At 54.2% G+C, this 23,103-nt stretch overlaps 6 protein-coding genes across 6 annotated transcripts; 1 reads left to right on the plus strand and 5 right to left on the minus strand.

The window, feature by feature from the left end:
• Positions 1-2,195: 2,195 nt before the first annotated feature.
• Positions 2,196-4,213, plus strand: J4E93_003904 (uncharacterized protein; the record flags this gene model as incomplete). The annotated part of the gene is made up of 2 exons (XM_049341834.1): positions 2,196-2,567; positions 2,636-4,213. 2 exons carry the CDS (start codon positions 2,196-2,198, stop codon positions 4,211-4,213), a joined length of 1,950 nt encoding a protein of 649 aa, XP_049201339.1.
• Positions 4,214-4,299: 86 nt separating this feature from the next.
• On the minus strand, positions 4,300-5,184 carry J4E93_003905 (uncharacterized protein; the record flags this gene model as incomplete). The annotated part of the gene is made up of 5 exons (XM_049341835.1): positions 4,300-4,505; positions 4,573-4,789; positions 4,839-4,914; positions 4,978-5,043; positions 5,099-5,184. 5 exons carry the CDS (start codon positions 5,182-5,184, stop codon positions 4,300-4,302), a joined length of 651 nt encoding a protein of 216 aa, XP_049201340.1.
• A 2,378-nt stretch (positions 5,185-7,562) lies between these two features.
• On the minus strand, positions 7,563-8,849 carry J4E93_003906 (uncharacterized protein; the record flags this gene model as incomplete). Its single annotated transcript, XM_049341836.1, has 1 exon — positions 7,563-8,849. One exon carries the CDS (start codon positions 8,847-8,849, stop codon positions 7,563-7,565), a length of 1,287 nt encoding a protein of 428 aa, XP_049201341.1.
• A 547-nt stretch (positions 8,850-9,396) lies between these two features.
• On the minus strand, positions 9,397-11,564 carry J4E93_003907 (uncharacterized protein; the record flags this gene model as incomplete). Its single annotated transcript, XM_049341837.1, has 2 exons — positions 9,397-9,502; positions 9,553-11,564. 2 exons carry the CDS (start codon positions 11,562-11,564, stop codon positions 9,397-9,399), a joined length of 2,118 nt encoding a protein of 705 aa, XP_049201342.1.
• A 1,094-nt stretch (positions 11,565-12,658) lies between these two features.
• Positions 12,659-14,294, minus strand: J4E93_003908 (uncharacterized protein; the record flags this gene model as incomplete). Its single annotated transcript, XM_049341838.1, has 6 exons — positions 12,659-12,826; positions 12,880-13,448; positions 13,499-13,679; positions 13,727-14,083; positions 14,137-14,192; positions 14,246-14,294. 6 exons carry the CDS (start codon positions 14,292-14,294, stop codon positions 12,659-12,661), a joined length of 1,380 nt encoding a protein of 459 aa, XP_049201343.1.
• Positions 14,295-15,420: 1,126 nt separating this feature from the next.
• Positions 15,421-17,329, minus strand: VEL1 (velum formation- protein; the record flags this gene model as incomplete). The annotated part of the gene is made up of 2 exons (XM_049341839.1): positions 15,421-17,250; positions 17,309-17,329. 2 exons carry the CDS (start codon positions 17,327-17,329, stop codon positions 15,421-15,423), a joined length of 1,851 nt encoding a protein of 616 aa, XP_049201344.1.
• Between the last annotated feature and the right edge of the window lie 5,774 nt (positions 17,330-23,103).

Genomic DNA, 23,103 nt, shown 5'->3' on the forward strand with positions numbered 1-23,103 from the left:
TGCTGCTCGCACAGCCTTTTGCACATTCCGCTCTTCAAATCGAACACCTTTGGTTCGTCGGACACGCGCGGTAGTGTCTCGAATGGGGTCGACTCGTACGTCCGCCTCTTCCCAGGACCAAGCAACAGTCAGTATTGATTGTTCAGTTGCATGATTCCTGTCGTAACGGAATAGAATGTGAGATAGGTTGCGCATCATATGCGCATCATCCTCCTCATCCTCCTCGCTCGATGCGGCGTCGATGCGTGTTTCTAACCGCAGACTGACGGTATGGTGCGCTGAGCACGGCAAATTCCAACCTGCCTTCAGCGCTGAATGAAAGCTGTCTGCTCTCTTGCTGATGATACGGAAATCCGGGACTGACTGACGATCTGCTGTGTGGGTCTCGATGTACGCGGTCTGATCCATGGATTCGTTAGGCGATCAAGGGCCTGATTTGCGCGTCGCAACCGTTCCATCAACTCCGTGGAAAGTGGCTGATCCCGGCCCGTATCGATCACGGTGAAGGTAAGTCTTCAGTGGAAGAAGAGGGTCATCCTCGCTCATCTGAATGAATTTCCACGAATGGCAAGTCCACGTCTGGCGAGCTGCGAGGAGTGAGGAGGTAGTCGTAGAACGCGATGCCGTTAAACTCTCGAGGTCTTTTGAGATCTACAACTCACTTCATCTGTATGACCGCTCACTCCACTCTATGCAATAACGGAAGTTTACTAATACTGAGAACCTTCAAGGGTGCGCGAATAGGTGATAGGGTACTGCCGTCTTCAGCGCAAACCTTGGCCGGCCGGAAGGAGCCCGATCAGGCTACCTAGGTAGTGTGGGGACATGACGTCAGCCAGGAAACTCCAGCATGACAACATCTCCCACTTGTTCCTTCACGCCACGAACACGAATCTCATCAACCCCAAAGCTCATGATTGATACTTGACACCGAATTTGTCGAGACGACCTCGCTATGCAGGACATATGGTCGCGTAGAACAGCCATCAAACTCGGTTTCCGGCGCATTTTTCTCATTCTCCAATCATCTTTTCATGTCAAATACTTTCACTGCGTAATCCTACCTACCTATGCTTGTTCTTTGTCACTTTGCGTCCATGTTCACGAGAAACGCGAGTCCAACAAGTGACCTGCTCCGCTTCGCTGCTGGTGCGCGATTGTGAGCGCGACGGGGAGGGTTTGTCGTCACGCGAAGCTCAACTTGGGAGCTGCAAGTCATGTCTCAGTCGCTCGTAGCTAGGTTTTTATGGACGTGAACACGATCGCAACGAGTGCACCAGTTTCACGACCGCGCGCTCCCTCCTGGAAGTCATGTACGCGTTGTCTCTCTTCCTCAGATCAAGGCCTCGCGCTCACTCTAAGCTCAGTCTTCTATGTTCAGCGGTGTTGATGATTTCGAGATACTCAAGTCACCCCGCCTTTTGTCTTTCTCGCCATCTCCGGTCCAAAGACTTGTGAATCAGCGGTCTTGTAATTTGAATGTCACTATGTTGCTTCTTCCTCGATCGACGGCGTAAAGCAATCGTGTCAATGAAAAAAAGGTGTTCTGCGTTTCCCTCCCGGTTATGTTGAATGCCGGATGTTGGGGTAAGGGTAGAACGGGTGCTGGGTTTTCGACCGTCCTCAAAGGCACCAGCGAGCCTCCAAGTAGACCTCTAGAGATCTCCGTATCGTCTCCGTCGCTCACCATCGTTCGTAGATCAACTCGCACTGGCGAAACTGTTGAAAGCTTCTGTGGATTGGCATGAGGTCCCCCCCACACAAGTTGAGCCTTTTGGTGGCTATTATGCCGACTCGACGCTTCCACCCGGTGAGCGAAGTGATGTGGCTGGAGGGTATCTCCAGGCGGCTATTGCACGTTTAGTAGAACAGATGGGTAGGTGGGTCACTTACGATGTAGCGCGATCGGGTGGCGCGGTTGAGTAGCGGGTCGAGGAGTGTGGTTGACCTTGGAGATGCGAAGCGGTAGAAAGTAAAGAGAGGAAACGGGGGAGACAAGCGGTATTTGTATCGGGTGTGTGGGTGACTGTGCGCGCTAGCGCGCGTTGAGAGGGTGACGCAATATTGCAAACGGTCGCGGTGTTGACACAGTCTTAGATTTCTCTCTCACTTGACTCTCTCACCTCCCTCTCACCTCCCGACTTCTTGGATCTTACTTCCGACTGTCGCTCAGGCCGACAGAGATCATTGGCAAGATGACACAGCACGGCGATGAGGCCCAATTGGAGCGCCCTCAAACGTCCATTGGTCTTGAGGATGAGACACCTACATCCGCAGAAGCCCAAGGCGACAGTCCAGACCCCGATATGACAGCGCACGAAGACCCAGCGATCCCAAGTCAAGCTCCGCCGAAGCGTCCTCGCTCCTGCTCTTCATCGGAGCCAGAGGATGTGGTCTCAAAGAAACCAAAATTGAACGATCCCGCGCCCGTAGCTACATTCGTCCCCGCGCCTGTAGCTACACCCGTCCCCGCGCCCGTTGCTATACCCGTCTCTACTACGCCGACCAATGGACCTCAAGGCCTACTCAAGCTTCCAGCAGAGTTGTTAGACGAAGTGATGGTGCATGTAAGTAAAGCACTTTTAATTTTCAGATGCTTTAGCCAAACAAAGAAGAGCACTGCTAAATCATACAGGTTCGCTATGGAGTGAAGGGTAGACAACATTTGTACGACGTCAGTCTCGTCTGCAGATCTCTTCAGGACCACGCCGACCGATTACTCTACGAACACGTCGCCATCGACATCGACCAAAGCCCGTGTCAGGATGCTAGCTTCATGGCGGATACCTATCTGCCATGTACCCTGGACAAGATGAAACTTTACCAGACTCAAACACTGAGTCTCTCTGCTTCGAATGATAAAGAAGTTGGATACATTCTGGCTGAGTTCCTCATGGAACTCCGCGATGTGCCGTTGGAGGAGCTTCGACTTTGTCACGTCTCCGTCACTCGCAAGGTCGACGTCTATCTCCAGACCCTGTTCGATGCCGACACGCCACTGAAGGAGAACCTCAAAGAGCTGCATCTTCCATGGGCTTGTGACTCTATCCCGCAGCCACACCGTATGATGGACTCTTCGGTCGACTATACGTTCCAGCCTACCCGAAGAAAAAGCAAAGAGGCACTCATGGTGCACGGTAGCGGGTACAAGGCTATGTCACACCGCAATACAGAGACAGGCACGTCAGTGAACATGTTCAAAAGAGTTCTCGGCGCCTTTGGGTTCCCGACCGCACAAGGTTTCGAATCAGTATCATGGTCGATGCGATGGCCCGAACATGACTGTGCAAACATCTTCAACATGGCTCCTGCGCCACCCCCCGCCATCCGCTGCTTCAACATCACGCATCTGCGCCTCGGTCACTTCGACTTTGGCCACGGTTTCCCCCAGGATACTTACACATGCATCAACTTCTCCAGCATCCGCTGGCTCGAACTAGATGACTGCCAGCTGCTACCCCGCTTCCTCAAGCACTTCATGGCTAGTGACGTCAGTCTTCAGAAGCTGGACGTGCAGAACTGGGACTACGCTGAAGAGCTTTGGGACGATGATCCCAACGGTCTTGAGGCGTTTCTCGCTTCATTCTCGACCCTGAAAGACCTCAAAGTGGTCTCGCTCAACCCTTGGCAGCCGGACTTGGCTCGGATGATCGCCAGCCATTCTGATCTGGAGTCATGTGATCTAAGCTTTGGAGCGAACTCTCTCAACGTAGGTATGCTGAAGAAAATCTTGGCTATCCGTCCCAACCTCAAGCGGCTGGGATTTCGACACCTCATGTTTGGACTACCATGGAAGCATGACGGCTTCGGTGGCAAGATACATGGCGTTACCGGAGCGCAGATCACCGGCTTCGACAACCGTTTTGCCGCCTACGCCGAGGTTTTGGCAAACTTCTCTGAGCTGGAAACGGTCGTTGCTTACTTCGAGCCGTTTGAGAGCGATGGTGGCTCTTCCAAGGCAGGCCCAGGCGGCGACGATGCTCCTGACGACCCCATGCATCAACGGCTCTCTGATCGTATTCTGCAAGAGATCCGCAAGGTAGCCAGTAAGAAGGGTCTGGGAGAGTCGAAGGTTGCAACCATGGTCCTGCACGACAAGGCTCTCGCAGGTGAGGATCTCCTCGGTGAAGAGGATGTGGTTGATCAGAACTACTATGAGAGGGAATACAAGTACATGAGCGGTACTAGTAGCAAGATGAGCTTCATTGCATAGATAGGATGTTAGCCATGGACACGTCTTGGATTGTTTCAGATAGTAGTCTCAACTTGATCAATACGACTTCAAAATTTCCTTCCATTCTAGTTGACAGCAGCCAACCTCCAGCAAATGTTGATCAAAGCAGCCGTAGCAGTGACATGCGCAGCCGTCCTCGGCAAAGCCACGTTGCTCAGATAAGACGGGTAATGCACAAGCAACTTGGCGATGACATGGTAGCCGAGCAGGTTCACGATCTGTACATCTCGGGGCGCAAGGACCTGCGCCAGCGCGGCAGCAAGGGCGAAGCCTGCAATCACGTCCACGTTAGCGACAATCTTTACCGATAGAGGGCACTGCGAGAAATGCAGGCTTACCAGGGAAGTTCTCCATAAGCGCATAATGCGCACTCCTCAGCCTCAGTGGCAGCCCGTCGAGCTTGTGGATATGCTTCCTCGAATGTTCCAGGTCAAGACCTTCTTCCCGTCCCATGGCCTGTCCTGCTGCGGAGAGCGCGCCCGATGCGCCGAAGGTCCAGAATATGTATAGAGCTGAGAGGGCGGGGATTGCGCGTCCGGAAGTTATTGCTGTAGTCTGGATGTTGCTATCAGTACGATATCAGGATAAAGAATAGAAGACGTACAGTAACTCCTGGAATCAACTTGATAAGCGCGTGAACCAGCGACTGAGTGACGCTGTTCGGTTTTGTGAGGAAGGAGCTATTTGCCCAGTCAGTTCCAGTCCGGTATGACGAAGGGCTTCGAGAGCCAGAGAAGACGTACGTAAGAGGTATGGCAGCGAGATACATGGGCGCAAAAGCCGCAATCATCGCACCCGAAGGATTAGCACTACTCATCCATTAGCAACTCATCGCATCTCGACTTCACAGCGACCAAAACTCACATGCCGTTCTCCGCAGCCACACGCTCAGCCTGATCCTTCTTCTCCGCCGGAACACGCTTAACCTGTTCTTTCTTCTCGTCGGCCATATTCTCGGGTTTATGTTCGTACATGAAAATCCGTAAGTAGTTATCGCTCGGGAGTGGTGGACAACATGCAAGCACGCACGTCAGAAAGTCCCAGACCCACCTTGACTATATAGGCCTGCCAGGCTGCCAAACAATGCCCATTGTCGTTTCTAGACTGGGCCTATCGATGACGTGGGGCCGAATCGCGGCGCACGCAGCAGGGGCAGGGAAAGAAATGGTGGAGCGGAACTATATCCCTCGTTTGCGATTGGCTGGCGTGACTGCCACAACCGGATGACCCGCATGTCCGTGGTTCGGAAATGGGAGTAGCCGCCGTGGTTCTGCGGGGTCAATCGGGCGTTTGTGCAGGGTATTTGGAAGCATTGAAGTTGATAGGCGCAGTGTAATGTGAGGTTTGGTGCGTTTGTTATCGAGTTGCAGTATACAGACAGGCCGATAAGCTGCATGTTTGCGAAAGAGATGAGTTTGTTGTGTCGCTGTAGGACCGATTAACATACTTCCATCAAATTCACATGTCAAAACGCGCTCAGAACACGACATATCAAAAAAAAGCAAACTTCAAGGTATTACAGACAAGATCTAGATCATGTTCCACGAACGACCACAAACAAAAGCAAACTCTATGAATCTACACACATGATCTAGACCATATAGAACGAACCAACACACCCAAAAGCAAACACACCCGCGGACCAATATATACTCCATACCTGCCCGCACCCGCGGACCATCTACACCCCATACTCAACCGCCAACCTAACATCCTCCCTCTCGGCTCTCAACTCCCCTCCATCCTCATACTCCCCATTCCGCCGATGCTTCACCACCATCTTCCTCGCCCTCACAACAAGATGCTCAACCACTGCGTTATCCAACTCCTCCTCAAAAGGATTGACATCACGTACCAGCATGATGAGTTGCGCGCGGGATATACTGCGTGAGCGCGAAGCGTCGTTTGGGGTCAACGACCAGCTTTCTGTTACGAGATCCCAGGTTCCGGCCCAGAGGTCGGTGACTAGGGTGTCGATTGCGAGGGGGAGGTTAAGAGTGGGTGAGGTTGGGGCGGAGAGGGTGTGCGAGGTGGTTGATGGGGATGGGGATGGAGATGGAGATGGAGAGGGTGAGCGGCGACGGCGGTGGAAAGTGCGAGGTGGTGGTGTACCGGATTCGTCAGCAGAAAAAGCTACTGACGACGGTCGTGATGATGAGGGTGAGGACGAAGGGGTTCTACGACGACGAGGGCGATGCCCCTTTTCCTGTCTTGTTGGTTGTCGTCCGCGTACATCTTCTTCTGTCTCGTCCTCATCTTCTTCACTATCCTCATCCTCATATTCATCTCCATCGCTTTCCTCATCATCATCATCGTCAACCCCCCTATTGAATAGCACAGCCTTACAACTCGGACAAGTCCCACTCGCCGCGCTTCCAGATCCCAACCACTGCAGCAGACACGTCTCGCCAAACACGCATTGACATTCCGGATGTGCGGTGATCTGAACGACTTGGTGGCGATCGGTGCAACGCTGGCGACATATAGAGCAGAGAACTTCTTGCAGGGTGATAGGAGTGTGGATGTGGTGTCTTATGAAGAGGGCGCGGGATGTTGAGTCGGGGTGGTAAGGCATGGTTTCTGGTAGCCGTTTCTTTGGTTGGATGACCTTTTGAGTGTCTTCTTGTTGTGTTCTGGTGTCTTGCTAGTGTGTACATCTTTGCATGTGAGCCTCTGGTAAGGTAGATATATCGCTCTTGGCCGTAGTCGGTCTGAGACTTTTGATGTCTAGAGACACGTGTCTGAGTATGTCTGAGCATGTCTTGCAAGGCGACAAAGAACTACAACAGCGTAATGGTCTAGAGCACCAAGACATGGGCCCGTACCAGGCGAATGTCGCAAGCTATCAATCTCGGTCTCAGAAGACAGCTTCCCAGATGCGAGTCGACACTTCGAATTCCAAGTCTTGACACCCCCAACACCAGTCCGTTCAAGAATAGATATTATGCCATTGTATGCTATTAAGTCGTAATTTCGTCGCTTTCATGCATAGACAATACCTATACAAAATGCTCCAGACATTAATGGGGGAAAAGACCAAATTCTCTGACCAAGACAAATACAAGAAGTATAGCAACTCCAGTCCCGCACACAGTGCGAGTAGTCGAGAGGGAACGCTGATGATGTAAATGGAAAATGACAAAAAGGGAAAGGAAAAGGACCAGAAAAGATGAAAGGGATGAGGGCGGACATCCCAGCAAACGCCTTTCCCGCACACTCCATGTGCTTATGCAAGATATTCCCAGGCTGATGATGCGACAACGCCCAATAGTCTCCTCAGGTAAAGCAAGCTTTTCAACATGTTCCAAACATATCATCAATCTTCTAGTCAAAAGATCTCATGGCCCAACCCTCCAAATCCATCATCCCCAACCTTGACCTTCTTGCCCTTGCCCTCCATCTCACGCGGTATACTAGGCACATCAGGGACGTCCCTACCATCAGGCACAACACGCACAGGCTCTTCGCTCTTCAGATTACTCCTCGAGAACCTCTTTGTGAGCCTCGAACTGGACCGTCTGCCAGGGCTCTTCTTGCTCGCTGTGCTCTTGACGCGTTTTATACTGCGCTCGGTGGTGCGCTCCGACACCTCGGCTTCAGAGGCGGATGCAGCAGAGAGCATGTCAATGTCGCCTTCGGAGTCGGTGGGTATGGGTTTGTACTCGCCGTCCGAGTCGTGGAGGGTGGCTTTGCGCTTCTTTACGATCTTGCCGATGCTGGCGGGTGGCTCAACTTCGACGGGGGTTGTGTTTCGTGATGGGTCTTCGTTTTCGCTCGGGGTGACGTCGGGGGTGGGTGGTGCGAAGTCGGGGATGCGTGGGACGGGCGGTATGTCGTTGTAGAGGACGGTCTGGAGCTCCTTCTTCGCAGAGGCGAGCTTGTACTCGAGGTCAGAGACGCGTTTCGTGAGCTTCTTCTGCTTGTGCAGGTCCTTCTTGCTGGGCGTGTGGCGGAGGGTCGGCGTTCGCGGTGTACGGATGGGGGTCGCTGCCTCGGCCATGGCTGCGGTCAAGCCAAGCTGCATCTTCTCAGCCGCAACAGGCTGGGATGGTGTACCAAACTGCCGCGACCTCATAGCAGGTCGTACGAAGACCTTTGGTTGAGGGAGAAGGCCCAGGTCCTTCGCTTCATGATAGGCGATTTCGGCATCCCTCTTGCGCTGGTCGAGTAGTTGCTGGTGCTGGTCCTTCTCTCGCTCCGCGTCTGTGTTCCCAGCTTTGCGCTTGCCCAGAACACTGCCGAACATGGAAGCGAACGCGCGCTGGAGGCGGGCATATGTTGTCTCTGTCGGCGCGGTTGCCGATGCCTGGACGCTTGTGCTAAAGCTGGATTCCGTAGGGGTCCCGCTACCAGAAGCAGCCCTAGAAGAAGCCGACTTGACCAGGCGGGGCATGCGGTTCGCAGAGCTCTTTCTCGACGTCGGCGGCTTCGAGTTCTCCTCGTTGAACTGCTCGATCAGCTCTTCGATGCCGATGTCTTTCCATAGCTCGTCCGGCGGCGGTCGTATGCTGCCGTTGGTGTTTGTGTGTTCCTTGAAGCGCGACGCGCGCGGCTGTGTCGACTCATCGGCGGCGTCGTCGCTCATGGCCAGAGCCGTTGCGCGTGTAATGGGCATCCGTCTGGGGTGCTCACGGCGCTAAGATACAGTGAGGTGGTGGAGATAAGGGAGCGCGCCTCGAGGAAGCAGCGAGGCGGCAATAAGGCGGAGAAGGGTCGAGGGTGTAGAGCGGAGGAGCGTGAGTGTTTGTTTTGTGCAGAAATTAGTCGAGAAGTTGCATCGCTGGTTGCAGCGTCGGACACGACAATTACTGGCTACGGCTTCCGAGGTGAGGAGGACCCTGTCAATGCGTGACTTGGCACCCACTCATTGCTCGCTACTCTCCACCACGGCCCGTGACACGTTGTCTACTATCGTTCACCGCTTGCAATCTTCATCCCTTCACCAGCGCATCAGCCGGGAAATCTCCACAGCGGTCGGATGAACATGTTCAGTTTGTAGTATTACCGCTACTGTACACTCAATCGACCGATCTATATGCAGTTCCATGGTACCATGAATCGCACAGGGTGCCCAGGTACCCGCGCGCTAGGAAAGCAACCATGCAATCACTGTCTAGGTATCCTCGTACGGCCGCCAGACGCCAAACATGCAGTTCCACTCTCTACAACTTCGCCTTGGCCTGCGACTCCTCGGCCAGTGCCTCTTCGTAGCAGTCGTCCAGTTCCTTCCTGAAAGCTTTGACGGTCTGCGGGCGCTTCAACTTCAATCTGTGTAGTGTTAGTGAAATGTCCACCTGGTATCGTCGAGTTGAACTTACGTTGGGGTCAAAAGTTGGTTTTCGATGGTCCAAGGGTCAACAAACAACCGCACAGCCCTCACGCGCTCGTAGCTGTTGAACTTGTTCTTTCGTCCCACCTTTTCCAGCTCCTTGAGCACTGCCTGTTCGACCTTCTTGTTCTTGCAGGCCTCCTTCAACTTCGCGATGTCGCCTTCTGGGATCTTCTCACCGAGCACCTTGGATGCGAATTGTTGGAAGATGTCTGGCGCGACACCGAAGATGGCCACGAGGAAGGACTGATGCGAGTCGCCATGGACGTAGCCAGAAGCGAGGTAGCTGCAGTTTGCAAGGTATACGTTCTCGATCCGCTCGGGCGAGATGTACTCACCCTGCGCGAGCTTGAGAACGTTCTTCCTGCGGTCGATGATCTTGAAGCGACCGAGTTCGTCGACGGAGCAAATGTCACCGGTGTGGAACCAACCATCGGCGTCGATCGCCTTGGCAGTCTCCTCCTCATTGCGGAAGTACTCCTTGAACTGCGATGCAGAGCGGATCAGCAGCTCACCACGAGGGTGAGGCTTGTCGGTGGACATGTACTCCATGTCAGGCACGTCGAGCAGAGCGCACTCTGTGTTCGGTCCAACACCACCGCAGTTGCCAGCGGAGAAGTCGCCCTCGTGCTGGACGAGTGCAACGGCGTAAGTCTCGGTAAGACCGTATCCTTGTGTGAAGTTGGTTCCGAAGACGATGCGGAGGAATTGATGCAGACTGGGATCAATGGGCGCAGAGCCACTAACAAGTACCTTTGCGCGATCCAGTCCAAGACCAGCAGAAACCTTCTTAGCCCAGATACGGTCGTAGAGCATGTGCTTGTTGGTAGGGTTTTGCTTGTCGTTGAGAGCCGCCAGCTTGGTTGATACCACGTGTCGGGATAGTGCTCCCTTGACGCCAGTGGCTTGGATGGTCGCTTCCTTGATCTTAGCTCCGAAGCGGTTGTACAGCCTGGGTACACCAGAAAAGATGGTCGGTCGCAGCATCTGCAAGTCATCTACTAGCTCTGCGATGTTTCCATGGAAGTAACCAATAGCAGCACCAGTTGCCAGCCCACTGTGTTCTCCCAGCCGCTGGTAAATATGTGCCAGGGGCAAGAAAGAGCAGATGACCTCGTTAGGACTGCTACCCATGATAACCATGGATGTGCATGTTCCGGCATGCGCGTTCTTGTGAGACAGAACGACGCCCTTGGGGTTTCCTGTGGTGCCAGATGTGTAGTTGATAGTGACAATGTCCTCAGGTGTAGGAGGGTTCATCGGGATCGGTTGCCTCTCGCCCAAAGCTTCCACATCCTTGATATAGTGGATTGTCACACCTTGTTCGCTCGCAAGCGAATTCAGAATGTCGCCCTTGGACTCTCCTGGAAGCTCGCCAGCGGAAAGCGGGTCGAGGACCACGATGATCTTTAGCGAAGGCAGTCGAGGTTTCAGCTTCAACAGCGCCGTAACGTGGTTCACTCCAGCAACTACGCAAGCCAGCTCAGAGTGGTTGATGATGTATTCGGTCGTGTCTGGGCCTAACGTGTCGTAGATGGAAACGGTGTAGAGTCCTTGCGACATGCACGCCAGATCCGTGATCTGCCATTCCGGCCTGTTCTGACACCACAGTCCAATACCGTACTTTGGCGCGGTAACGCCAGCTTGTTTGTGCAGATGTACCAGGCCGGCGCCAAAGTTCGTTCTCCGCTTGGCGACTGTCTCGTAGTCTTCCCAGACGTAGGGACCGAAGGTCTTGGTAGCGGTGTCGTAGGGGCGGTGGCCCAGACACTTGTTCTTGGGCCATTTGGCGACCGAGTTCTCGAATGCCTCGTGGGGTGTCCTGATCTCAGGGACCAGGTGATCCAGCAGAGGCCTGTCCGTAAACCTCCAATGCCTGTAGATGGCGCTCCTTCCCTCAGCCTCTGAGCCTGGCAACGCCACGCTGTATGGCTGTCCTTTCGCCGGAGGGCCGTGGAGCTCCTCCGCGCGGTCCAACTGAGGGTCTATGGATCCGAACATCGTTGCGTATGTGTGTGTTCGGCTAGGTCAGTTTCGAGTGGTCGCTCTTTCCGCTTCGGTCGAGGACGGCTTCGTGTAACGTGTAAAGGTGATACCAGCGAGGTGATGACAGACAGTCTACTCTATATTAAACGTCAGCAGAGCTCTTGGTAAACACGCCGCGCATGGGCGAGGTCGGCGTGCCCGGGACAGCCCCAAGCTTCTAGCTTCCAGCTGCGACATGGCAGATGACCTCACATACCTATAGCTTCACGCCCGGACTCCCACGTTCTCCTCAGCTATGGCTAACAGTAAAGAGAAGATGCAGCACGTCTCGAGAAAGGGCAACGCGCTCAAACTCAGCAGTGGAAGATGGGAATCAGGCGCAACGAACCCTAAAGGCAAGGGTTGTAATCATACGGGACTAAGCCAGAAACTCCACAATTTCCCATGGCGGCGCAAAACGTGCCTCGGCAAAGTCGTCATGTCGCGCGCCCGTCCAATTGCAACCAAGATGAAAACTGGAGCCAAGTTCCTGCACCGAAAGCTACCGGTCAGGTGCGCTGGATGCAGCTGAAACCCCGATGTCTGGGCATCCCGCTCTTCTCCAGACTCCGGAGCATGCGCCTGTTGGCATCTGTTTGTGGGGAACGAGATGGGGCGCCGCGCTGCCTTTGGGTGTACCGCTGAGCGAGAGGGCTGGTGCGCATAGGATGACGAGAGTGTCTGGATGCGCAGATGCGTCATGTGCCAGATATGTGGCTTTCACATGTTGTCGAGATCAGATCCTGGGGTAACCATCCTTGCTTCGCGACCACGTAGACGGCTCCATGCTGATTGGCCGACCGGTCTCGGTACTGGAGCCCGCCGGTAGGGAAGATGCCTCGGCTTGAGATGCTGCGTGTGCGCTGCCAGGAGTTAGAAGAGACATGTAACGACTTCGTACGAGGACACCACGGAGAGAGTTCACGCTGCGCAATAGATAACAGGTAGTGTAGGTACCAGACATCTGGCCTATCAGCCACCATATGCCGCGGTTGCCATTAAGTATTCATCGCATTACAATCTCGGAATCGCTACTCGCGTTTCTAGAGCAACAGTCTCAGTACTGCATCCTATGTAGCACCCGACAAGGACGCAGAGGGCTCACCGCCACCTGTTTTTGTCGCATTCTCAGGCTGACCCTTCTCAGCCGGTTTCGTTGCCGACTTCTTGAAAGACTGCTCAAAGTCGGCAATGATGTCGTCGATATGTTCTGTGCCAACCGAAATGCGAATGAGATCCTATAATCTGTCAGCAAGCCATCACTTCGACTCCATGAGCAAGGTTTACTTACCTCAGTAACACCCGAACTGATCTTCTCCTCGTCACTCAACTGCTCGTGCGTCGTCGTCCAAGGATGGATAGCCAGCGTCTTGGAATCGCCAACGTTCGCCACGTTGGAGATGAGCTTGAAGTTGTCTACAACTTGGCTGCCTGCTTCACCACCTCCTGTTACACCGAATGACAGTACGCCTCCGAAACCACGCGGTAGGTACTTCTTCGCTAGCTCGTGCGATTGGTGGCTCTCGAGACCTGGGTACGATACCCAGCTCACGTTCTTGTTACTCTCAAGCCACTTCGCCAGTTTAAGTGCATTGTATGCGTGTCGCTCGCATCGTAGGGAAAGGGTTTCGACACCAAGGATGAGCTGTTGGGCGGCGAAGGGGTTCAGTGCTGCGCCTAGGTCTCGCAGGATCTCAACGCGCGCTCGGATGATGAATGTAATGGCTCCAAAAGTCTCCCAGAACTTCAGCCCGTGGTAGCCGTCTGATGGCTCGACCATCTGAGGGAAGCGCTTGCCATGCTTACCCCAGTCGAACTTTCCGCTGTCGACAATAATACCACCGATCGTCGTTCCGTGGCCTGTCGTCGTATTCAGTATACTTTCTTTCCAGGAATGAAGTGAGCCTTACCGCCAATCCACTTTGTAGCAGAGTGCACCACAATGTCGGCACCAAAGTCAATGGGTCTGCAGAAATATCCTCCAGCGCCGAATGTGTTGTCGACAATGACTGGAACACCAGCCTCGTGCGCAATTGCTATGATCTTCTCAAAGTCGGGCACGTTGTACCTCGGGTTGCCAATACTCTCAAGCTTTGCGAAATTAGCCAGGTTGTGGGCAAATGTATGCACAAACTCACGTAGATGGCCTTAGTCTTCTCATCAATCGCAGCCTTAAAGTCATCCGGCTTATCACCGTTGACGAACTTAGTCTGCACTCCCAGACGCGGGAAGAAGACCTTAAGCTGGTTATATGTGCCTCCGTACAAGTTCGAAGTTGCAATGATGTTGTCTCCAGCATGTGCTAGCGCAGCTATGGCGATGAATTGGGCGGACTGGCCAGACGCTGTTGCTAGGGCTGCAACACCGCCCTCTAGTGCCGCGATACGTTTCTCGAGGACATCGACCGTGGGGTTCATTATACGACTGTAGATATTGCCGAACTCCTTGAGTCCGAAGAGCCTTGCGCCATGAGCGCTGTCATTGAACGTGTAAGACTGTCTGTATTAGCATGATTGTTATTGGAGTCCCACTTTGTTCCACGACTTACACTGGTCGCGTAGATGGGTACGGCACGAGAGTTTGTCGCCGAGTCTGGCTCATGGCCTGGAGATGTTGTATTAGTACATGCACTTGAGGAGAAGCTAGAAAGCGCTCACCAGCGTGCAATTGCAGCGTCTCGAAGTTTTTGGATAGTTCCTCAGCCATGTTGCTTTACAATTCAACAACTATGCACAACGGCGATATGATCTGGTGGTAGAGTGCCAAATGTTCTCAAGAAAATTGGGAATTGAGGAGAGGAAGGTGAAAAGAGGGGAGAACCAGAGGATCAATTGTGCCAAAAGTCGCGTCCGTCACGTCATTTCTGCCCACGCGGGTGTGGATCACACTTGTAACCAGAGCCCGCGGGCGCACCTTCGTAGCTTCCCATCGCGGGAAGTGTGCTTGAGGCCTGTCACACTCGTACCATACCATCACAGGCTAGCTTTAGGTAAGCCGGTCTTCTTTGCGGCATAATGCGAAAAGCTTCAAGCTCTACGTTGCCTATTATGTGTAAGAGACAGTCATATTGTACTCGTCGGATGCATGGCGCGTGTTCTGGTAGGACGCTGGCAAATTGCGTGATTGTGTTGATCTGTATTGGGACGCGGGGTAGATGGAGGGGTACTCTGGAGGCTGACTAGACAACGCGAGGTGTAGCCGTTCCGTGGAATGGACTTGGAGCGCACCAACTGCATGTATTGCTCACGCAAGGGGACCAGAAGTAAAGTTCAACAGCACACTTTGTGCCATGATTGAGCCTACGGAATCTATGCAAATGACAAGCAGCCTCCCAGGTCGCATGCTCATGCGTATACTATCCGATCCGATTATCCGGACGGCGACATGAAGCTGTGGAGGGTAAAGTCACAGTCCCATTAACCAATGGAAGGAAATGTCAGAGCTCTCAATTTGCTGAGCCACGTGTTCCGTAAAGCACATTCAAACAAAGTACAAGGTAGGAATAATAGATTGAAAGGAAACAGAGGGCGTTTTGCCTTGATGTGGGGTATGTGGGTAGTATGTTTTGTGTAACAGTGAAAAGAAACGGTAGTGTGCAGCTTAATAGCTGACGTATGTGTAATAAAGCATAGAAAGACAGGGCTTGGAAACAAGATAGGAAAGACTGCCGTGGCGAGATCGCGCTTTCGTCGTACTCGGGGGTATAGATGATCAGAGCACATTAGATCCGTAACAGCACACATAACGCCGTACTCCTACAACAGATCCTTATGCAACGTACATGCTGGGGGCCGGTCTTATCAGAGCTACGCGGCCGTCAGCAGAGAACAACTCAATGGCCGACTGCGGGTACATGACGTTGCCGTTGTGTCCCGTCCGCACGCCGGTAGCTCATGGCCGCTCGGTCCATTGGCTCCTCCATATCCGGAGAGTCGGCAGGATCGTAGCTGTACCCAGCACCAGATGGTTGTGGCCTGCTGCCAGAGACCATGCGTTCGTTCAAGTGGCGAGAGTCGAATGTGCTGGAGAAGGAACGTTTGTTACTTGACCCAGCCGACATGGGCGGAAGACCCTGTGCCTGGGCGTTGAACTTGGGCAGCGCATAGTTCTGGCTGGACCCGTCGGAGTTAACCGACATGGTAGCTGAAACAGTACCGGGCGGCGACTGGTAAGAAGGCGAGACGGGCTCCAGCTTTTCGGCGACGATGGGCCTCAAAGATGGCAGCGGCTGGTGGCTGGGAGTGTGCACAGCACTAGGAGCAGACGAAGCATATGCCTGTGGTGAGGTGTGTAGAGGCTGCAGGGGTTGCAGAGGCTGGCTCATTTGCTGTGGCCGATTGTACTGATCCATGGAGCTGTAGGATTGCACTGCATGGCTGGGCGCGGAGTACTGCTGAGGCGACGATTGGGTCACAGACGAACGTCGGTAGTCAACTGGCTGAGCGTACTCGGCGGCCACGTGTTCCTGACGAGAAGGAGGAACCTGGTCGTAGTGCGCCGGCTGCTGGTAGTTGGAGTAATTGTATTGCTGGGTTGATGGCATTGTGGGCTGAGGTTGCTGCTGACTCGAGTAGCTGCTGTGTTGGGCGTGCTGGGCATGTTGCGGGTGTTGCGAGTATGCAGTAGAATGCTGGGGAGGTTGCATCATGGAAGGCGTCTGAGGAGCGGAGTACTGCTGGGAGTATTGGTGTTGCTGGCTCGATGCATACGAAGGCATTTGCGTGTACGTGGGGTTCTGCGGCGGTGGCATCTGCTGCTGATAGCCGTTGCTGGCAGGGTAGCCATGTGCCATCTCCTCCATGCTTGGACGGCGGGGTGGTGCCAGCGACGGATTGCTGGCGTTGGAGACGGACCGTGGACGGTCATCGAGAGGGGCGTTTGGTGGCTGGCCGTAGTTTTCGGGGGTCGCTGTTCCTCTCGCGCGGTCGTAGCCACCACCTTCCTCATCGTACTCGTCCCATTCCTTGGATGACTTGTTCTCGCGGCGCCTCATCCTAACATCGCGACGGATACGAACACGGCAGCCCTGCTCGGCAACCTGGCGACTCAGGGCAGTGCTCTCAGACAGACCAGGGAACTTCTTCGCCGAGAAGACGGTGAATGGCGAGGATCTAACCTCAGCACGGTGGGACACAAAGTGGTTGCCGTCGAAGATGACTTCTGGGTCACCAGGGTCCAGGTCCTTGACCTCAGCCAAGTTTTCAAAGAGAGCGAAACTCAGGCGGTACTTGCCCTCGTGGCGGACGGAGAGGTCGGGAAAGATGAAGTAGCCAGCAGGCGTAGGGCGCTCGAGGTAGGCCATGCCCGCAACGGGGGTGCCGGTCAGGACAGGAAAGCTGGGGCCTGCCGAGGACTGGGTGCGTCCATGTGCGATGGCGCGCGCATTTTCGAGACTGGCATGGAGGAAGAAACTTGCATTGTAGGCGAAGGTGATGTCCTGGTCGTTCTCGTAGATGCGAAGCTCAACAATCGGGGGAGGGTCCACGGGGCGGCGATCGGCACTCGACTTTGCGCCGCTACCACATGCACGCGCGCGTTCGGGCTGCTGGATTACCTGCAGATTGTAGCGAATAGTGCGGCCATCCTTGGTGGTGCGGACGAATTGGCTCTTGTTTTCGTGGCTGACAGCAATGTTGGACATCATGAGTGCGATGTGTCTTGTCTGCAGCGAGTCAGTATGCGGAGTCGTCGTGGAGTTGGGGTGAGTCGACGCCAGGGACTGCCTCGCGGCACCCACCCATAGGGAACACTTACATCAGCAACCACACAATGGGTAGTTTGAACGAGCTAGAACAACAGCTACGCTGGAGTGAACCACGGTAGCAGACAATCTGGAGTGGTCAGCACATGTGTTTGACAATGCCATTCCGACAGACTCGTGGGCGCCGCAGGGCCAACGCCGCATCGCTGGCTGACGCGTGCCCAAACTGTCGGCATCCCACAGGCGCGGGCGAGACTCGCTGGGGAAACTTACCGATGGAGACGTGGAAAATCAACCAAAAATGATGCGCAAAGCGACAAGTCGAGCAGAGGAGCAGTGCAGTGGGGGATGCGCAGAGATGGATGTCTTTGCGGTGCTGCGGTCGATGGCTGGGTGGTGCAGAGGGCCGGGTGCTGGGGGCCAGAAAGCAGAAAGCTTGGGAGACGCGACGGCGAGGCTGGCTAAGATGGTGCCAAGTCGAGTATGCTCAAAAAGATGCTCCGAGACAGAATGCACAGCGAGAACAGCACCGGTCGTCGGGAGCCGCAATTGCAGAGAGGGTGCAAGAGTCGGCGATGGATATGTGAAGAATGGGGAGAGCTGAGGGCACGCGGCTATGAGAGGGGACGGCTGAGAGGCCCGCTGGGTCAGGCTCATCTGCACTGACACTTTAGCCGGACAAAGGCAGCTTAGCGGCCTGTGGCTATTGGTTTGAAGCCTCACCCGCGTGCAACCCATGAATGCTCCGCGGACGCCTCGCGCGCAGAAGCTGCAGTCCTAGTACCACCAGGGCAAGGCGCGGTCGTCTTGCGTCGTCTTGCATCGCGAGAAACTGGCGAGAACCATGGTAAGGAGCTCGTTGCTCTCCACACCTTCCTCTCTGCACGCCCGCCATCCACCACCTCGACACAACCACCCGCACTGACTCGTGTGCCCCGAAGCGAGCACCAAGCGGGAACCGAAACATATTGGCCCGCGTCTTGCCAAAGTTAAACTAGCCAGCCAGGCCACTGGCCACCGATCACACGGTTCCAGCTCCCGGCTCTCGATGGGCAACCATGGTGTCGTCCCATCACATCGCCCTGGGTCTGGCGCAATGCCTAAGCTACCACGCACGCCCATCGCCATGTCAAGAGCACAATATATTACACGCGCCGTTGCTAGTTGCCTTCGCATTCGCCTCTTTCACATCAGTGATAACACTAAATTGCAATGCTGCCCATCTCAGCTGGGCGCCACGTCTGGGTAGAGAGCCGGTTTCTGTAGTAGGCCCGCCTGGGGATGCATGGTGCCAGGGTGCCCGGGACATACCGCCTGGGCCAAGCACACTGTGCCGTGCGACAATGGCTGGCGCACACAGCATCACGATGGTCTGATGCTCGTCACTATCCATGCCGACGCTCGCGTTTCTTTCCAGCCCCATATCTTCCTTTTGCCAGAGTGCTGACCGCCCCCATGAACGGTTCTCCAACGGTGCTTTTTATGCGACGCTGCTGACAGACTGCCGGCTGGGACGCTGGAAACCAATGGCCAGCGAGGCGGATTCCAGCAGCCAGCAGTGGGCAGCAAACGGCCCACTCGTGAAGGATCATCGTGGCTGACCTGCCCCTGCTGCCCTTCTGCTGGATTGCGCCAAGTGGGATCCTTTACCCGTCGTTCCAGCCACCTTGATTCGCCCCCTCCATTATCGGAAGCATGCAGCCCCAGTATTCCTGTCTTCCTCAACGGCCGGGATGCGCACTCTCCCGTTGCAGCCCTCCTCAGGGCCTGGGGCGATCAGATCCGCTTCCTGCTGCTGCCAACATCCTGCGCGCCGTTTCGACGTGTTGGACCTTCAATCGCAGTCTGACGCTGCCCTTGCTTGTCGATGCCGAGTCCATCTCGTGGTGATCATGTACCGCCGAATCGTGCATGAGGATGCCCGTTCTATCCGCAGCCCGGAGCAACTCGCAAAAGTAAATGCCATTAGAGTTTGCGGAAAGCGGAGGTTTCACCCTTCATTGATTGGGACTGCCGCCGCGAACCCACCACGCGCACATGTCAAACGCTCTGTTGGTTGACTGCTGTCGCACTTAGGCTCCGACAAATCCCCCGGAAGTTACCAATCGCTTCACCCTGGCCGAACACAGCGTCGTCTTCCGCGCTTTCGCATTCGACCCTGATGGACCCTGTCGCTGAAACCTTGGTCGGTAACTTTGGATGGTTTGGTCGTTTTATGACGCGGTTTGCCAGTCTTTCCGTACTTCAAAAGTCAAAATCCTTACCCTCGGCAATGGCTACGCAGAGTTGCACAGCGTCCTTGCTGAAGACCATCAACCGATGCAGTCTTCCGCCCTAGCTTACACGAGAAGACGCATCATAGCACCAGTGGTATATGGTTTGCAGTATTTCGCGCAGTCTCCTGCAAACGTTCTTCAGCCAACCTGAAATCACTGCACCCACCGCGATATGCGCTTGGCCGTCGCCTGAGGCCTGGATCCCACACTCGTTTCACTCTATTCGATTGCAGCCTCGCCAAACCACCTGAACCCACCCGTGCTATCTCCATCACGCGGTAATATCGCACGGACCTGCATGCCTCAAATTACGCTTTGCAACGACTATCGCGCAAAGCGTGACAGCAGAGTACACCCGAAGTCCTTACATGAGCCCGTGCTAAACCTTCAGGCTAGGTGCATGCCTATGAATGACGTCTGCGCTCCACCGACCACACTTCCTCTGCCTATGCTGTCTCGATATCAGGCCATCTTTCGCTACACTCAGCGCCCCTGGAGGCACTACAGAGCCACGTTGACCTAGCGTGTTCAATAGACGCCGCAAGACCCAAACAGTCGCATTCAGCTGCTGCGGCTCAGTGTACTGGGCGCCTCTTGAACACGAACGTCACACTGGGAAAAGCCACGTCTTGACCCTGGGCCATCTTGGACAATCTCCAGCAGGCGCAGCCTTACCCTCAGATACCGATCGTTCCAATGGTCGGGCCCAGGGAAAGCCACCATGCAGTCAAGATGCCACACATGACGACCACCCCGCGTTCATATGGTCTGATAGCAGCAAGCACGTACCTTTCTGTACATACCAACATACCTCATATTCCACAGGGTCTACTACATACGATGCGCTGGCATGCTGCGCGCTCCTGTGTCCACGATCCGGCAAGATCGGAGCGTACATCAAGCACCGAGAGGCTTGGAACAGTTCGACTTGTGCATTACTCAAGGGTGGCCTTCTGGAAGCCCCTGTCTTTCTAGAAGATATGATCTGATCGGTGAAAGAATGTGAGAGGAACCATTGGTGCGCTCAACCCCTTACTTAACACGGGAGATTCGGCGGCTGCAGACGTTACGTCCAGCGGCATTCGACAACTGCACATATACGAGGCTTGAAATAGAAGTGCGGGTGCAGATCATGCTGTTGGTACTGGGCATGTGCTGGTCAATCAGCGTCACAGGGAGTGCAGGGCGCTAACTCGATTTCAAGACGTTGGCTGTCTGTCGTATCGACTGCTATCTCTTTCCATTGGCGACTTGGAGCATTCCAACATATAAGCTATTGCTTTGCAGACACCGTGACGTCTACCAGCTGACCTGGTACTCATGAGGTAACCCGTCCAGATCTCACACAGCCTTCATTCCAAGGACATCTATGCATCACTGACAATAGCGATGGTATTGTTCGTTGAAATTCCGAACGGCCTCAAGAATGGCACGTACACGTCACCTTACGCGTCAGTTTGTCTGCCCGTGTCAGTCTGCGCTTCATGCTGTGTCGGGTCGTTTCAACTCCGTCATGCACTTTGCAGTTGCGATACCTCGTCCATTGTCCTTCTGTTAAGGCCTAGCGAGTCAATTCGCACTGCCAAAGTCGGTCTTCTCATCAGATTCTGCCATGGTACTGATTCATCGCTGCTTGATCGTCGAAAAGTGTTCTCTTCTCTCAACGTACGAACCATCAATCACCGTCTTCATTCCATGTGTCTCACTTGTTTGCGATTCGAATATATCAAGAACGATATGATTGTGCGTGTAAGTTACATTTCCGTACGTATTCTCCAAGCTGCTGAACACATCTTCTGTTCTCTTCAGATCACACACCACAAACCCAACCCCTTTCTCCCACGAATCCCGGTCATCTCGCCGCACTCAGAGGACATGATACCATCCTTCCCCCGGTTCTTTACAGCTGTACAGTGAGTCAGCATCAGAAGCGATCAACCGAGCAATAGCTCACTGTACTGACCGTCGTCCAGCATGACTGAAAAGAGCTGATCATAGACAGCCAACACCATCTTCACAACGTGCCCCTACCGCACACCACTCGTAAGACGATCCGTCGTCTTGGCAGGGCCAGCTTATGTTCTTGCGGACAGCAGACCATGGTTCAGGAAAAACCTGACACCAGCGGCCTACGCAGTCATCCGGACGTGGTCTTATTGATACCTGTGGTGCTGGTGCCGGTGAGGCAACTGCACTGATAGCAGTAAGAGAGAGGAGAGTGAAAGTAAGGCTGAGGAAGTGCATATTGAGGATGCTGCTTATTCGAGTGAAGAGGACTGCGGCTCAAGCGAAGTAGACAGTATGAAGCTATTGCTTTGAAGAGATAAGTGAGGAGAGAAAGAGAATGGAAACATTGGCCCTCTTATATACATCTTTTGGTGGTGTCTGGGCAAGCCGGCATCTTACTCAACATCTAACTTACTCCACTTACTCCACTTACTGACTGCACGATAGTACCTCCAAGAGTATCGATTCTGCGCACGCGTCCTTAACTCCACACCTTCACGTCTAGCATTCTCGTCCTTCAGACGCAACGGATGTGGGCCTTCATTCGCCAGTACCTCCATTCGCTCTCGTATACACAGAACCGCATATCGATAGTGGATCGCGATAGGATCTAGATTGCCATCTAGCCGTCATCTTCGTGTTCATCTAGTCGAAGCGATGCGGCGCAGATGGTCCTCGAACGCATCGGTTGGATAGCGGCAACGGCGCCTACTCCCGCAACTAGTGATCACGGTCACTCCGATCGATCACATGGTGTCTTCAATAGGTCCCTCGATCTCATTTTGGTGTGCGGCGTGGGCAAAAGGAGTCCTTCGCTGGTTTGCCAAGACCCCTTGCTTAATGCTTCATGCGGGACGTATCCTCGGCGAGTCGGACAACACCACCACGGCATAGTCGTGTAAGTGGAGATAAGAGGAAGTTATATCTTGTGGTAACGATTCGAAAAAGAAGGCTTGGTGTGAGAGCGAGCACCGTCATAGTATCCGAAGCGGCTAATATGTAGACATCGTTGGTTAGAACTTATTCCAAAATAGAGCTCGCCCCACACTACTCCTCCTTCCCTCCATCGCATTTCTGGTCTCATTCTCGAACTCCTCCTTATCTTCACACACACTTTCACGTCCCACAACATCCCCCTCCACACCCTCCATAGTCACTATCGCCATCTCATCATCCACCCATCCCCGATACTCAAACCCATCTTCCAGCCTTCCTCCGCCGAGCCTCTCCTCCTTATTATCTTCTTCATCCCCCTCCTCAATATTATCTCCCCACCCCTCCATCATCGCGCCCTCAAACATGAACGCGCCCCTCCCCTTCCTCTTGACAATCATCTGTGTAACCCACTCATACCCGACATGCCACCCGTTCCCATCTTTGAACTCTGACTCTAGCAACCAACTATCTCTTATCTCCTCTTCTATATCCGTGGTCTTATCCCGAGGTCGATTAGAAGAGGCTACGTGCTCGTGGTATGCAGTGCCGGTGACGAGCGAGGGGGCGAATGCTGTGGTGGGCATATTGGATGCGG

This window comes from Alternaria ventricosa (assembly GCF_023758065.1).
Source record: "Alternaria ventricosa strain BMP 2768 chromosome Unknown scaffold_5, whole genome shotgun sequence".
NCBI classification, from domain to species: domain Eukaryota; kingdom Fungi; phylum Ascomycota; class Dothideomycetes; order Pleosporales; family Pleosporaceae; genus Alternaria; species Alternaria ventricosa.